Genomic DNA, 16,446 nt, shown 5'->3' on the forward strand with positions numbered 1-16,446 from the left:
TTCTTTGGTTAACTTTAGGTTTAGTTTGGGGCACCTGGGTGGCTCAGTGGTTGAGCTTTGAGTCTTTGGCTCAAGTTGTGATCCCCGGGGACCTGGGACAGAGTTCCACATCAGGCTCCTTACAGGGAGCCTGCTTCTTCTCCCTCTGCCTATGTCTCTATCCGTCTCTGTGTGTCTCTCATGAATAAATAAATCAATAAATAAAATCTAAAAAAAAAATTGGGGGAGTTTCTAATTCCTTGAGGTACAAAGTTAGGCCGTTTATTTGAGATCTTTTTTCCTGATATATACATTTATCACTATAAACTTCCTTCTGAGAACTTTTTTTAATTTTTAAAAATCATAAAATTTAATTTTTTTGTTTCATCAACTTAAAAAGTGTTTACTCTTTAAAAGATATTAATTCAATATAATTCATGAACATTTTAATAAAATAATGAAAAAAAAATAAAATAATGAAAATGACAGTCTCCTGTCCTGTCCCTCCTTACTCCTGAGCTATCTCTTCTGGTATTAACTCCAGTATACTGTTTTCAATTGATCCCTAAGACAGACATTTTCAGCGGACTTCCTCTTATTTTAACCTAGGATGTGGCTCTGTGCCACCCTCCAAATTTCTTCCTTTCCTTTTTCTATATGAATAATGGCCATAATCTTAGTGAAGTCAACATTCAGTCTTTACATTATCATTATTATGTAAGGAAATATATTTTACTGTGTAGGGTACTATTATACCATGGTTACATTTCTATTCTTACATATATATTTTTAAAGATTTATTTATTTTAGGGATCCCTGGGTGGCACAGCGGTTTGGCGCCTGCCTTTGGCCCAGGGGCAATCCTGGAGACCCAGGATCGAATCCCACGTCGGGCTCCCGATGCATGGAGCCTGCTTCTCCCTCTGCCTGTGTCTCTGCCTCTCTCTCTCTCTGGGTCTCTATGAATAAATAAATAAAATCTTTAAAAAAAAAGATTTATTTATTTTAGAGAAAGTGCTTGCCCATGTGAATGGGAGGAGGGGCAGAGGGAGAGGGAGAGAGAATCTCAAGCAGACTCCCTGCTGAGCATGGCGCCAGTAGTGGCGCTCTAGCTCACAACAGTCACAATACTAAGATCATGACTGGAGCCAAAATCAAGAGTCGGACACTCCACTGACTGAGCTACTCGGGTGCCCCATCTTGCATCTAAAAAAAAATTCTTGGAATTGAAAACTGCCCTATTTTTTTCAGTCCTGTGATCTGCTATATACCCACTCTTCATTTTCCAGATATTTCACTAGGTTTGCTGTACACATTTAAGAAGGTTTCCCCAGGTAGTTTCACAAGTCTGATCATCTATCAGTTATCAGTCCCTCCCTGCATACCTTTTTACCCCTTTATTCTGCCCCTTAGACTATAGATCCTTCTGCTCTGATGCTTTTTATTTTTAAGTTAAAGTTCTAAAATTTAAATATAGTTGACAATTCTGAGAACTATGCTGCATCCCATAAATTTTGATATTTTGCCTTTTTATTTTCATCTGTCAAAATGTTTTTTATATCCCTTTATTTTCTTCTTTGATTAATTGGTAGTTCAGGAATGTGTTTAATTTTCATGTATTTGTGAATTTTCCAGTTTTCCTCCTGTTATTGAATTCTAATTTCATTTCACTGTGGTTGGAAGGTACTCAATGTAATTTTATTTTCCTTAATTTGTTGAGACTTGTTTTGTGACCTCACATGATCTATCCTAAAAATATTCCATGTGCCCTTGAGAAGAACGTGTTGTGCTGCTCTGGGATGGAATGTTCTGTTTGTGTCTATTGGATCCATTTGGTCTTAGTGTTAAGCCTGTTTCCTTATTGATTCTCTGGATAATTTATTCATTGTTGAGAATGGAATATTAAAGTCTTCAACTATTATTATATTGGTTTGTATTTCTCCTCTTAGTTCTGGTAGTATTTGGCTTATATATTTAGGTATTATATCTGATGTTGGATACCTAAATATTTACAATTGTTAGATATTTTTGATGAATTGACCTCTTTATCATCACATACTGACCTTTAAAACTAATAGAATAGTACACAAAGACTGAAGTTTTTTACATGTACATTTTACCCCCGAAATTTCAAGTAGGATGTCAGGGGATCTTATGATGGAGTATAGACTATGACAACTGAATCTAAGCATTAGGTGTATGACATAAATTCACTGAATGGTCTAAGAAAAAGGAAAATGACCTAAGTAACCTTGGAAAACTGTTTTGAGTGTATAGTATAAGTGTCTTAGTCCATTTGGGCTGCCCGAACAATACTATGGACTGAGTGGCTTATAAGCAACATAAATATGTTTCTCACAGTTCTGGAGGCTGACAAGTCCAAGATCAAGGTACCAGCAGATTCAGTGGCTGGTGAGGGTAGCTTTCTGGTTCACAGATGGCCATCTTAGTGTATCCTCACATGGTGGAAGGGTAAAAGAACTCTTAGGTGTCTTAAACAAAATAAAGGAATACACAAAGTCCCATATAGAGCAAAATATCTGGCACAAGCTGGGAGGACTCTTTCATCTCTTGGTAAAGAAGTGTTCCAAGCCAAGGTCATATTATGAAAGACTGCATGCATGAGACTGCCTTTCTCAGCAAGAGGCAATTAAGGTTAAAAGGGGTCATAAGGGTAGAGCACTAATCCAATGAGACTGATATCCTTATAAGAGGAAGAGGATGGAAAAACAAGATGGGGGTGAAGCTGGATGTATTTCAGAAAACATGCTACTTCACCTTCCCTGGGGCTATGTTCTAGATTGCCAAACAGGCCAGGTGGTTTAAGGACTATGCTATACAGCAGAAGAGGGAGCTATGGCCACCTGAGAAGGAGGATCAACACAGCGAGAAGAATTCAAAGACCAGATATGGAAGTAGCAGGAGGAGAACTCCTTTGCACTGCCCAGCAGAGCTCCTGAGGCCTCCAAGTGCCTGAATCCTAGCCCCTCCACCCATGAAATGGCACAGAGTTATTTTTATTTTTATTTATTTAGTTTTAAATATTTTACTTATTTGAGAGAAAGAGTAAGAGAGCATAAGTGGGGGGGGGGGGAGAGGCAGATGGAAAGGGAGAATTAGACTCCCCACTGAGTGGCAAGCCCAATTCTGGGTCTTGACATGACCAAAGCCAAAGGCAGACACATAACCAACTGAGCCACCCAGGCATCTCACACAGTTCCTAAAAAAAAAAAAAAAAAAAAAAAAAAGGAAACAGTGAGAAGGTGTTCATCTATAAGCCAATAAGAGAGCTCTCACCAGGAACTGTAATCACCAGACACCTTGATCTGGAACTTTAAGCTTCCAGACTGTGAGAAAATAAATTTCTGTTGTTTAGACCACCTAGTCTACGGCATTTTATTATGGCAGCCTGAACAGACTAATACAGGCACCAAATATCTCCTTTCTATCTCCTACCCTTGGCAGCATCTTCTCATAGTCTATGGTGTTTTGGGATTAGGGGGGTTGGTACCTAATGTAACTGTAGTCACTTATTTTGAAGAATGCATTTGAGGGGCTTTTAGACACTTTTTCAAAGGGTTCAGAAGCAAAGGAACTGAATCAAGAATTGACATGGGCTCAGAAGTTCTTGTGCCCCAAGCTTCATCAGAGATGAAGCCAGATTGCTGGTAAACATTCCCCAAGGTAGCTACATCAGAAATAGGCTTAATTTGTTTTTTTGCTTATCTAACTTTAAGATCCATGCTTTCTTTTCTTTTTTTTAAATTTTATTTATTTATTTGACAGAGAGAGTGAGAGCGAGAGAGAGAGAGAGAGAGAGAGGAGGAGGAACAGTAGGCAGAGACGGAGAAGCAGGCTATCTGCTGAGCAGACAGCCAGACATGGCCCAGGACCCTGGGATCATGACCTGAGCCCAAGGTAGATGCTTGACTGACTGAGCCACCCAGGTGCCCCCATGCTTTGTTTGCTTAGAGAAATCGAGTTTTGAACCATTAGCATCTAAACTTTTTTGCAGATAGGTCAGCAATGAACAGTTCCTTTGGTTTTGTATTATGACATACCAAATCTCACATCCTCATTTTTTCCCCAGCTTTCAAAGTTAGATTATCATAAATGTAGTATTCAGAAATTCCTTATGCTGTGTCATAACCTGAGATAGGGAATTTAAGAGGGAGAGATTAGGGACAATGTGCTAAGGAATTTCTCATTTGCCACTTTATTTATTCCTAAGTGCAGGTAGTGTTGCCCCTAATTTACAGTTGAGGAACTGAGCCCGGAGAAGGTAAGTACTTTGCCTAGGATGACACTGCTAGGAAGAAGCAAAGCTGTGTGTCGGGCCCAGTTCAGGCTAAGACCCAAATTGCATATTTTCTGAATGATGGCATTTTTTTGTTGGGAGTGTGGTGACTTTGCACTTATTTTAGAGTATCAAAAAAAAAAAAAGTAAATTAAAAAATAAAGTATCTGGTAGTGACAGGCAGGTTTCTCTGGTCCTGGTGATTCTTGCTTGTGGCTGTAATGACTGTATATATGTAAGATGACCCAAATGCCTCGGTTATGAGTGCCTGTGTGAGAATGGGGTTATCGGGGGTCCCTCCCGTGCGCCAAAACCACGACCTGCAAGTCGGTGGGCCCTGTTTTAGCATTTGCCACTTGCCAGGCAGCGGGACTGTGAATGATAAGCGATGGGGCGTCTGGGAGATGGGACTTAGCGCACACGGTTATCCAGTGGGGCTCCTCATCTGGCACAGAGGGAACCGAAGCCAGGGCCCTGGGAGGCTGAATTTCCCAAGGAAGGAGAAAAGTGGCTTCTCCAGAAGAGCGCCCTAGGCACGAACTCTCTATTGCATCCCCGGGTCTAGTCACCCAAGCGTGCAGTCCCGCCGTGAAAGCCTCCGAGTGAGCACGCAGAGTCCACCGTGGTCAGTCAACGCAAAACTAATTAAGGTTAGTTGCGGTTTGTATTGTTTTCTTCTTCAACCTTGGGATGATGGTCTGGGGGTAGGTCTGTTTTTAGAGTCTGCGTTTGGCTCGGGTAAGTCCCATGCACCCCATTACCCCCCAGCTCCGGGGGCAGGTCCTCTGTCTCCTAAGGACTCCTGTGGGCTCCCGAATTCACGTACCTGGGGACGTTTCTCTGCGTAGACGAAGGTCCGAGCCAGGACACCCCGGAGCGGCGGGTGGGGGTGGGGGCGGGGCCGGGGGGGGTCGGGGTCGGGGTCGGCGGGGGCGTCTGCAGGCATTTTGCCGGGAGACCTGTACAACGTGCAGGGAGAGTAAAAGGCGGGCGGTTTAGAGGGCGGTGTCAGGCAGGCCGGAGGCGGGCGGCCGGCTCGGCGCTCACGCGAGGCCGCCTGTTTCCAGCAGAGGAGACCGTACACCCGCCCCGACGGCCGAGACGGCGCGGGCAGCTGCTTCTCCGGCTCCACCGCTCTCGGCGGCGACAACAAAGCCTTGGAACAGACGGTCCCCGGGAAAGCCCGGAGTTCGGGGGCGGGAGCGGCGGGGCCGAGCCCCCCGGAGCCCCCCGCGGCCCCGCCCCCGCGGCCGGCGCCCGCCGCCGTCACTCAGCGCCCTCGCCCCGCCCCTCCCGGCGTTCGACCAATCGGAGCCGGGGGTCGGGGGTGAGGAGGCGCCGCGGGGCCAGGAAGCCGGGCTCGCGCGTGCGGATGCCCGGCGGCCGGAGGAGCCCCGCGGACGGCTGCGCGCGGCGGGGAGCGCGGGGGGCGCGGCTGTGCGCAGGCGCCGGGCGGGGGCCCGAGAAGCCCCGCTTCCGCACGCGCCGACCCCTGAGGCGCGGGGGCTGCTGCCGAGGTCCGCGGCCCCCTCCTCCGGCCCGCGGCCGCTTGCCCGGCGACGGCGTCGCGCGCCGACCTCCCCCGGCGTCCCTGCGCTGACGCCCCGGGCCCCCGGGCTCAGGTCGTGCGGGGCGGGGCGGGGCGAGCGACCTTGCCGGTGTGATGTGGGCGCCCTGGCCGGTGGCCCCCGCCGCGGGATCCCAGGCCGCTGGCGCGGTGGTAAGCGGCGCTCGCTGTCAGCACTTACCCGAGTGTCGTGGGTAATGGTCTGTGAAATGTTCCTCCCTTGCCCCGATTTGCCCTGCAGGAGGATGGCTGCCCGTTTCCCAAAGATGAAGAAGCGCACGGCTCCGGGGCCTTCCCCCTCCTCCGGGCGCGTATCGCCGGGCGCCTCGGGGTGTGCTTGAGGCGGGCGGCGCCGCCAGCGCCTGACAACGCCGAGGAGGCGGCCGCACGCTCCGGCTCCGCGGCGTGTGGGGCGTGTGGGGCGTGTGGGTTCGGCGCCCCCTTGACCGCGCTGGGCCTCTTCTCTCCACAGCCTCGGCCTGACGCATGCTGAGAAAGGGGATGAAGGAACCGACCGACGACCGAAGTGAGGTGGCTCTCCCCGTCACCCTGGCGTCAGATTGTCCCGAGGACACGGCGTAAGTTACGATTCAGACATCCTTTTGGAAAGGCCGTCGCTGACCCGCTCTTACCAACACCGCTGGCCACCCCAGACTAGTGGCTCCCCCACTTGGCTGCATATTGTGGTCGTGTGGAGACCTTTTTAATTTTTTTTTAAAGATTTTATTTATTTATTCACGAAAGACACACACACAGAGGCAGAGACTCAGGCAGAGGGAGAAGCAGGCTCCATGCAGGGAGCCCGACGCGGGACCTGATCCCGGGTCTCCAGGATCACGCCCTGGACAAAAGGCAGGCGCTCAACCGCTGAGCCACCCAGGGATTTCCTGGAGACCCTTTTTAAAAAGCTCTTTTTTGGGTCCTGATCCCACAGCTTCTGATTCAGCTAGTTGGGTCTAGTCTAAGCATTGGCATTGTTAAAAGCTCACAGGATGATATTAATGTGATATTAATGTGCATGCCAGGTTAAAGAACATAGGCTATCACTGTGCCCTACTTTTTTCTTACAGCATTCACCGCCCTCTGACTTATTTAACTGATTTGTTGTTTCCTTCTCATTCCCTCCTCCCGTGAAAGCATGGGGTGCTGCTTTGGAAGAAGGGCGAGGGAAGGCCGGGGTGGTGAGTCAGCACTTTGGGTGTGTGAAGTGGGGATAAATGACAGAGAAATGGAATCAGGGGAAACAAGTCCTGCAGACTTCTGCTGTGTTTCTTCTTCATCCAAGGATGGACCTTACTTGGTGACCCATCACTGTCATGTTCTTGGATAGGTCTCCAGTTCTTTCTCTAGATCCTGGCTCGTTAAGTTTCAAGATCTTACCCAGCACCTTATGAAATATACCTGCTCTTTGTTATTTATTTATTGAAGTACAGTTGACATACAGTGTTCTGTTCGTATCAGGTGTATACCAGAGTGATTTGACATTTATATACATTACAAAATGATCACCATGATCAGTGTAATTACCACCTGCCACCGCACAAAGATATTACAATATTATTCACTATATTCCCTATGCTATACTTGCATCCCCATAACTTACTTATTTGGTAACTGGAAGTTTGTATCTCTTAATCTTCCTCACCTATTTTGCCCATCCCCCTGATTCCCCTCCCCTCTGGCAACCAGCAGTTTGTTCTCTGTATTTATGAGTTCTATAGCTGCAATTTGGAAAGTTTAATATATAAATTTGGGGGAGGCATGGAGCCTGAATGTGGGGCTCAATCTCACAACCCTCAGGTCATGACCTGGGCTGAAATTAAGAGTCAGATGCTTAACTGACTGAGTCACACAGGCTCCCCTGATATATAAATATTTAAATTTGGGTATTGTCCATGTAAATCTGATTGTCTTTTGTGAAGTAGTCTTTGTACTCTGAATTAAAATTCTAGACACTTGGTCTGATAAGTACAATTACATTTATGTAGGATAGCAGTTCAGGGTATTTAGGACGGGAACTGTCCCAGAAACTGGATGTGTGGTTATCCTCTAGTACATTATTGTCTTTGTTAAATGGTTGTCCAAGAACTTTAGTTCCCTAGGGCATGGGTTTGCTGCCTAATTTTCTTTTTAGTACTGAACTCAACTGTCTCATTGATGTTATTGACAATTTTAATTCCAAGTGATGTAAGCAATCACTGTGATTCTCTCGCAAGATGGGATAGGAAGACAGGTGCAGAGAGGTAGTCTGGGGTTCTTAGGATAGGTCATAAGGAAGTTAGATTGGCTGGTAAGTAGTCTTCTTTTTTTAAGATTTTATTTATTTATTTATTTGAGAGACAGAGATAGCGAGAGAGATAGTGAGAGAGAGCATGAGCAGGGAGGAGAGGGAGAAGCAGGCTCCCCACTGAGCGGGAGCCTTACATGGGGCTTGATTCCAGGACCCTGGGATCATGATCTGAGCCCAAGGTAGGCGCTCAGCTGACTGAGCCACCCAGGCGCCCCTGGTAAGTTGTCTTAATAAGCTTTGGTGAAAGACCCAACACACCATGCGTTTTACATTTTGCTTGTCCTTCAAACCTAAATATGAAGCATGACTAAGTGGTGGACTGGCAGATTAGAAAGATTTGAAAATCAGACTGCTCAAATTTAAATTTCTCCTGGAGTAATCATAACTTTTGGATCTATCTTGTTTTCTATTGTGGTAGGATGGGTTGTTAAGTACATGATTATTCTAGTCTTTAAGAAAAAGTAACATAGGGTGCTTCTATCTTTGATTTATTTATTTATTTACTTATTTTATTTATTTATTTTTTCCAGTTATAATGCTACTTATAAGGTTTTGACCTTCAGCTTAGGTCTGAGCATGACTTGCCATATTTAAGTTCACATATATAAATAGCCAGTTATTGTTTTTTTATTGATAGTAAAGGAAATGTTTTTCCTACTATGTTATACCAAAATCTATGTACATCTTGGTATAAAATTATACTCTTGATTTCAAATATGTTTTCCTTAATTTCAGTATCTTTAACCTGTGTGTCATGTGTTTATCCCTGTTGTAGAAGGAAGAATGGTATACAAATGAAAAAAGTATCAACCTATGATTTGAATATGGCAAGACAAGAATAAGTGCTGCTTTCACGATTGCTTGAATTCAGGACTTTACACTGGAAGGAAAGTTAGATGTAAGCTCTAATTTCTTAGTTCTAATAAGCATCTCTCCTTGGGAACCGGACATTTATAAAAAAAGGTAAATCACATTATATATTTTTATTTTTGGTTGATTTAGGAAATTTTTTGTTAGAGTCATTCCTATTTAACCCTTTTGTTTTTACTCAATTCTAAGGTAATTTGAGATCTCAAATGATATTGTCCTGCTGTCTTTGCAAATAAACTTAAAATGCCTAGGTTTTATATTTGTAGAAAAATAGTAGAGAATGGTTAGAGATTTCTTCCTTCAACTTTGAAATTTTTCATTTTGAATTGTTTTCCTATATTTGGTTTAATGCTCTGTTTCTCCTTATGGCTTATCTTTAATTATTACTTTTAGAAACTTGCTTTTAGGATAGGTCATAAGGAAGTTAGATTGGCTGGTAAGTAGTCTTCTTTTTTTAAGATTTTATTTATTTATTTATTTGAGAGACAGAGATAGCGAGAGAGATAGTGAGAGAGAGCATGAGCAGGGAGGAGAGGGAGAAGCAGGCTCCCCACTGAGCGGGAGCCTTACATGGGGCTTGATTCCAGGACCCTGGGATCATGATCTGAGCCCAAGGTAGGCGCTCAGCTGACTGAGCCACCCAGGCGCCCCTGGTAAGTTGTCTTAATAAGCTTTGGTGAAAGACCCAACACACCATGCGTTTTACATTTTGCTTGTCTTTATATTTGTAATTTTTATTTCCTGGTGAAAAGTTAAGACAGAAAGATAAAGACTAAGGAGAAAGAAAACCGCACAGAGGTGACAACTATCAACATTTTAATATATGTCTTTTCAAGAGGTCTAAGTGCGCCTCCAGCCACATCTACTTAGATGTGTACAAATGGGTCTCTCAAAACTCAGTGCTCTCTTTGCTCCCAGCAGGAAGTTAGGTCTTCCTTGGCATGACTCTCCAATGATGATTTTCAGTAGAAGTCTTTGGCTGTGGGGGTCTTCTTGCATATTTGCATTGCTATTTCCCTATAGTTCCTGTAGCTCTAGAGTCTGCTGCCCTTGGCATCCTTCTGCACTCCTGACTGCTGCTGCTACGTGGCTCTGAGTAACACTGAGCTTCTCTCAGCTGTTGGCGTTTCCATGGTACACAGACCGTGCTTACTATGGTGCTGCTGAATCTCTGTGGAGTATCACCTTTGGTCTTTTCCTTCTCTGGGCATGAGGGAAACCTATGATTTTTATGGCCAGCTCCTTGAGAAGGGTTTCTGCAGAGGAGCAGTTGGGCCCTGATGACAGAGTTATTTCTTCTAGTTCACAGCCATTCTTTCCAGAATTTACAGGCACTTTGGGGTGAGTGTGTGCTTGGGTGTTGGAGAGGGCCAGTGTTGAGGAGTGATCAAATGGTTAAGTGCATCCTTTCACAGTACTTAGTATCCCTATAGAGGTGGCCAGGAGTGGTGGATTTATTCCTATTTAATTTAGGAGAGGAGCTACCTCTTGCCTAATATGAGTGTAAGCTTTTCCATGGGAATTTTTGTCATTTAGTGCAGTGTGTGGTATAGAGTAGGCCTCCATAATTATTTGTTGTGTAGATTGTTGAATCAACATATATCATATAAGGGGGAGGTACTATGAGGGAATCAAAGAATGATATATTGTTATTAAGTTGCTTTTTCTCTGATATATGGTTTCTGTTTTTTTTTTTTTTAATTTTATTTATTTGAGAAAGAGCTTGAGTGCAGAGGGAGGAGCAAAGGGAGAGAGTGGGACAAGCTTCAGACTTCATGCTGAGCACAGAGCCCCACATGGGCTTGGTCTCATGACCCTGAGATCACCACCTGAATCAAAACCAAGAGTTGGATGCTTAATTGACTGAGCCACCCAGGTGCCCCTAGTTTCTGTGTGTGTGGGTGTGTGTGTGTGTGCGCGCGTGCGCGCGCGTGTTTTAAATAGTCATTTTTGGTATAGTCTAGTTGGGGACAGGAAATACATACAAATACAGAGGAGTGAAAACACTGAGAAGAGAAATGAGAAGAAATTTCTGTGGCAATTCTGAGGATGGAGAGCATGTTAGAATAGCCTAGCCCTGTCTCCTTTATAAAGTGGAGGTGAGGGGGAGTTGTGGTCCTTGTGGCATGGGAATGGATTAGACAGTGTGGAAGAGTGAGGGAATAGGATGGCTTGCCAGGTCCAGTACACAGCGTCAGGGAGTGCTGGTGCGGCTGAGGTATTCAGTGGTCCCCTATACACCATAGTTATGCACCCTTTCATCTTCTCCACACTGCCCCCTATGGAAAGCCAAGCTAGGAACAAAATATTAGTACTTTTGGGGTACCTGGGTGACTCAGCTCGGTTATGCATCTGCCTTTGGCTCACGTCATGATCTCCAGATCCTGGGATCGAGCCCCACGTGGGGCTCCCTGCTCAGCGGAGAGCTTGCTTCTCCCCCTCCTTCTGCCTCTTTTCCCCCCTCCCCCACCGCTTGTGCTCTCTCTCTCTCAAATGAATAAATTAAAAAATCCTAAAAAAAAAATAGTACATTCTCTGCTTACAATTACCAAAATAACAACTGGGGGCAGCATTTTGAAATCATATGGGAGAACAGTTAGGAGTGGCAGGCTCTGAAGTCCTCTCCCTCTGGCAGAGATGATGAAAGATTTGGATCTCCTCTTAATCCTCAGGCTTAGCTTTTCTTTCCTATATCTCCAGGGCAAGTGTCTTCCCTCCTGTGCCCTGTTACCCAGCTGAGGGAGCATTATCAGTTCTATATATGTGGTGGGGAGCTGAAAATCCAAAGAGTATTTCATGTTTTCTGCTGTGCAGGGGGACACTGCTCCTTGTTTTCTAGAGGAGGTCAGGATGGTTTGCACAGTATCCCAGAACTTCTCATAAAATCATGAGGTTTCCTCTTAATGCTGATAAAATATAATTACTTTAGAGGTATTATATAACCATACGGGAAGGGAAATGATTTTATTTACTTAGATCCTCTAGAAATTTAACAGTGACTCTAATTTTCTATTTCTAAGAGTTTGAAGATGTTCTTCTCTGTATTCTTAAAAGTTAAAACCTAAATAGGTTGTAGGACAAATATCACTCTATTTACGTGGAAGCCTGGGGTTGGGTTTGAGCAAATTGGATATGGAACAGATTTTACTGTGCTCCTGCTCTTTGCTTTCTTGTCATGACTTTGGGCCTTTGAGAGGGTTGAAGAGGAAATGTAGTGTCTTTCCTCTTAGCACACACTAGGCTGTTGCAGCTGATGACGCGTATTCTCATCTTCCCTTTTTGAAGGAGTCCTTTGAAGAGTGTACTTCTTAAATCAACCCCAGCTTCTCCTCCATACAAAGAACTCTTACTGATACTAGCAGAAAAGAAGCAAATTAAACTAAAAGCTCACCTGCAAAACTAAAAGCTCACCTGCACATCAGAAGAACAAAGAAATGGAGTTTTGAGGAGTGAAGGTAGCATGGTGTCGGCCATGGGTGATCAAGACACAGCCAGACAATGTGGATCAGTTTCTTCAAACTACGGCTTTTCTGCTGTCTGCTTGCAGTGTTGATGGTGGTGGTGCTGGTCATCAATGTTACTCAGGTTGAGGTGAGTACTTTGTATACTCCTTTGTAACTAAGGGAACCAAATCTAAGGATTTGGAGCAAACTAGCCTGGGAAATGTTACCATCGGAAAACTTATCCTGGTCATAGCTCTTGTTTTCATTCAGTAAGTAGAGTACCTTCAGTGGTTATAGACCATGGTGGTCACAAAGGGTACGGTGGTGAAGATGACAAACATGATTTCTTCATATATGGAGCTCATATTCTAATTGTGCATGGGAGAAAACAGTAAGTAATCATAATCATACAGTAATAATAAATGATAATTAGAAATTGTGAAAAGTACTGTAAAGAAAGGAAAGCAGGCTACTCTGTAGTAGTTAGAGAGGTGAAGGAAAGCTTTTTCAAGGAGGGGACCTTTTAGCTGACTCCTGGCCAAAAGCTGAAGGAGTACTCAGAGGAGGAAGTTGATGAATCTGTTCTGAAGACTATGGAATGGCCCACTGGGGCCGGGACTGTGTCTTATTGAACCGTTTCCAGTGCTTGGCATCAGGAAGGAATTTAGTGGTATTCCCCTCTCCCTTGCTCTTGCCTCTCATACGTCACCAAAATTTATGGAGTAATTCTATAAAAAATTATGCTGTTCTTTTACTTTTGTGGGTCTTTGATATTTCTTAGGTTGCAGCTCCAGCTTAGAGTTTATTTTTTTTCCTTTTTTAATTTTTATTTATTTATGTTAGTCACAGAGAGAGAAAGAGAGAGAGAGAGAGAGAGGGGCAGAGACACAGGCAGAGGGAGAAGCAGGCTCCATGCACCGGGAGCCTGACGTGGGATTCGATCCCGGGTCTCCAGGATCGCGCCCTGGGCCAAAGGCAGGCGCCAAACCGCTGCGCCACCCAGGGATCCCCCTCCAGCTTAATTACAGTGTTTCTCTGCCTGTCAGGCTTTGCTATCCATGGAATGTTTGTGTCCACAAACATTCCAGTCCCAAGGGAGCTCAGATTACCGTTGTCTTTCATGCTCTCAGGTGGTTCTTCCTTCAGCCTCCAGTAGTTTCATCAGGCACTTGGGCCCTCCAGTACTCCGTTCAGTATTCGAGTGGGACCCTCTGTACATCTCCTGACTTCTCTCCTCCTGCTACTCTGTCCTGTGGATTCACCTTGGTTTATTAAGACTCAGCCACATCTCTTCAGCTTGAGTAGTTGACTAGGTTCCACCTGGGATCTTCTCTCTATGCTTCAGCCTGGAAATGCTTTCAAGGCTGTAAGCAAAGGATCACTTCCTGTATTTCCCATCTTTCAGGCATCACTATCCTTTGTGGTCTAACGTCCAGGGTCTGGAAAATCATTTTTTCATATATTCAGGCCTTTTTTTTAAAAAAAAAGTTGTTTCAGGTGGAAGGGTAAATTTCACTGTTTCTTTGTCCTGGCTAGAAGTGGAAGTCTGAGGAATTTGAATTTGAGGGGATAGTGATAATTGAGAAGCCAGAGAAGAAAAGGATTAATGGACCAAGGAGAGGAGATAATAGGATCTAGAGCACAAATGGAGCTTATAACTTTTTTAAAAAAATATTTTATTTATTCATGAAAGACACAGAGAAAGAGAGAGAGAGAGGCAGAGACACAGGCAGAGGGAGAAGCAGGCTCCATGCAGGGAGCCCAGTGTGGGGCTCGATTCCAGGTCTCCAGGATCACACCCTGGGCCCAAGGCAGACGCTCAACCGCCAAGCCACCCGGGCGTCCCCCTAACTTTTTGTTTGTTTGTTTGTTTTTAACTTTTTGTTTTTTAAAGATACTTTATTTTATTTTTTCATGAGAGACACACAGAGAGGTAGAGACATAGAGGGAGAGACAGTCTCCTTGCTGGGAGCCCAATGCACGACTCGATCCCAGGACCCCAAGATCACAACCTGAGCCAAAGGCAGATGCTCAACCACTGAGCCACCCAGGTGCCCTGGCACTTATAACTTTATGTAGGATGAGAAACATGGTACATTGTGAGTATTCTTGTTACCATTTTAATATCAATTCTGTAGGAGGGGCTATGCTCATTCCTCTGACCTAAGAAGGAAAACTATCGTGATGATTGGCAATGTAGATATGTTTGCTGCTGGAGGGTAGGACATTGAAGCAGTTCTTGCCTGTAGAGGAAATGGAAGGTGGAAGGGGGTGCTATGCAGGAGGTTTGTTTGTAGGAGCTTTGAAGAACAGGGTTGGGAGATGGAGCTGACCCTGCAGGTTGACAGAGGGGCAGTAACTTTCAGGACCATAGGTGTGCTTGGCACTCATCTTCATTGGTTTTGTGAGTGTGTGTGTGTGTGTGTGTGTGTGTGTGTGTTTTACCACATTCAATAGCCTGGTTATACAAAGAGAGAAAAGAGAAACTTGTGTGGGTCTGTGTTCGGTGAGGAGGCAGGGAAAGGGAGAAAGACTTGAGAGGGTAGGTCAGAGTCCCACATCATTCATGTTATTACAGTCAGGAAGGAATTTGAGAAAATTCCCCTAACATTCCTACTTTAGTTCTCAAAAACTTCTGGACTGAATGCCAACTAATAGCTCTCATTATTCACCAACACAAACTTAAGCGTAAGGGAGAAGGGAGATGGCAGTAGTAAACGATTAAGACAATTCTGACATTGAAAATAATAAATAGGTCTTTCAGTAGAGCACGGTAAAACATTTCCCCTGCCTAAGGAGATCATCTTGTCCAAAATGAGAATATTGCCATGACTTTTAAACTGTTCAGTTTATTACTGTGATGATAATTGATAAGTTTCGGGTGAGGGATGGGGAGCAGGAAAGGCTCTGAGGGTTGGCAGTCTGCCATCCCTTAATCCTCTTTCCATCCTATGCTTCTGATCCTGAGTATGCTTTTCTTGTGATGAGAGTGAGCATTTTCTAAAACACACAGACTCAGTTTTCATTAAAAATACCACATAATATGAAAGGGAGATATATGAAGCAATATCCAGCAAAAGTTGTACAGGGGATCAATACTCTTGCTCTGATAAGCCCTCACTGAGCATGGCCTGTTTTCTTCCCCGTTATTCATTGATATTTTAAATATATATATTTCTCTCATTATAAAAAAACACCAGTCTCTGGGGCCTTTGGCTGTAAATGAAGAAACCTAATTCTGGCTGGCTTTCCTATTAAGGAATATTAGTCATTTACAGTAGAGTCAGGAGATAAGTTGGGTACACTTGAGGCTGTTTCTGTGTCTTCTCTCTGCCCTCCTTCGTGTAAGCTTTTGTCCATGGCATCCTCTTTCATGGCTGGATTGTAGGATGTCGTAGCAATAGGTGGTTGCATCCTTGTTCATGTCCAGTTTGAGAGTTTGTTCTCTTCACTTTCTGAAGAGATTTCTTGCATTTTTCCATTTGCAAGTAAAATTCAGATAGCTGTTACCAGAGCACTGGCAGGTCTGGATTTGGCTGCATGCATCCACCAGAAACCTCCAGCAACCTCTTCTGAATTTTCATAGGCCAGAATTGGGTCCCATGCCCATTCCTGGATCAGTCATTTGGGATTATGCCTTGATCAGTCAGGTCTGCCCCCGAGCTGACAGGTCAGCACACCACAGTGCTGTTTTTCAGTAGGCAGAGAGTGAAACATGTGGGATGTAATGTTAACTCCGGTTTACCACCGGTAGTGGCTCCAGAGTGACCATTGGTGGTGTTTCCTCTTGGCTTTGAATCTAAAAAAGTGGCAGGCCCTGAGGTTGTCCTTGTCACTGGCCTAGAATAGAGTTGTCATTTAGGAAAATTTAAGCAAATTGAATTTTTTGCCTTCTTTTTCATTTGTGAATAAAATTCATGTGGCTTAGCACCATGTATCTCCTGATTCTTGGTTTGGGCTACATGGGTCATTCAGCTGGTCTTTTTTTTAATTTTTAGAT

The 16,446-nt window shown here is 44.5% G+C and overlaps 2 protein-coding genes across 2 annotated transcripts in view; one reads left to right on the plus strand and one right to left on the minus strand.

The window, feature by feature from the left end:
* Positions 1–998: 998 nt before the first annotated feature.
* Positions 999–6,482, minus strand: LOC119877830 (extensin-like). Its single transcript, XM_038582692.1, has 2 exons — positions 6,025–6,482; positions 999–5,235 (listed from the first exon to the last, which is right to left on the minus strand). The coding sequence occupies exons 1-2, from the start codon at positions 6,329–6,331 to the stop codon at positions 5,069–5,071; spliced, it is 474 nt and encodes a 157-aa protein (XP_038438620.1). The 5' UTR covers positions 6,332–6,482; the 3' UTR covers positions 999–5,068.
* NXPE3 (neurexophilin and PC-esterase domain family member 3) overlaps positions 5,857–16,446 on the plus strand; it is a 47,072-nt gene continuing 36,482 nt past the window's right edge. The window contains exons 1-4 of the mRNA XM_038582691.1: positions 5,857–5,996; positions 6,316–6,421; positions 8,909–9,096; positions 12,289–12,594. Of these exons, the coding sequence (XP_038438619.1) occupies positions 12,502–12,594 (93 nt within the window). The 5' untranslated portion in view covers positions 5,857–5,996; positions 6,316–6,421; positions 8,909–9,096; positions 12,289–12,501. The remainder of the gene's footprint in view (positions 5,997–6,315; positions 6,422–8,908; positions 9,097–12,288; positions 12,595–16,446) is intronic.

This window comes from Canis lupus, chromosome 33 (assembly GCF_011100685.1).
Source record: "Canis lupus familiaris isolate Mischka breed German Shepherd chromosome 33, alternate assembly UU_Cfam_GSD_1.0, whole genome shotgun sequence".
NCBI lineage: Eukaryota > Metazoa > Chordata > Mammalia > Carnivora > Canidae > Canis > Canis lupus.

Coding starts and splice junctions, on each gene's coding strand:
- LOC119877830 (XM_038582692.1), bottom strand. CDS start 6,331: ATGCGTCAGGCCGAGGCTGTGGAGAGAAGAGGCCCAGCGCGGTCAAGG. Junction 5,236..6,024: donor CCATTACCCACGACACTCGG/GTAAGTGCTGAC, acceptor CACGTTGTACAG/GTCTCCCGGCAAAATGCCTG.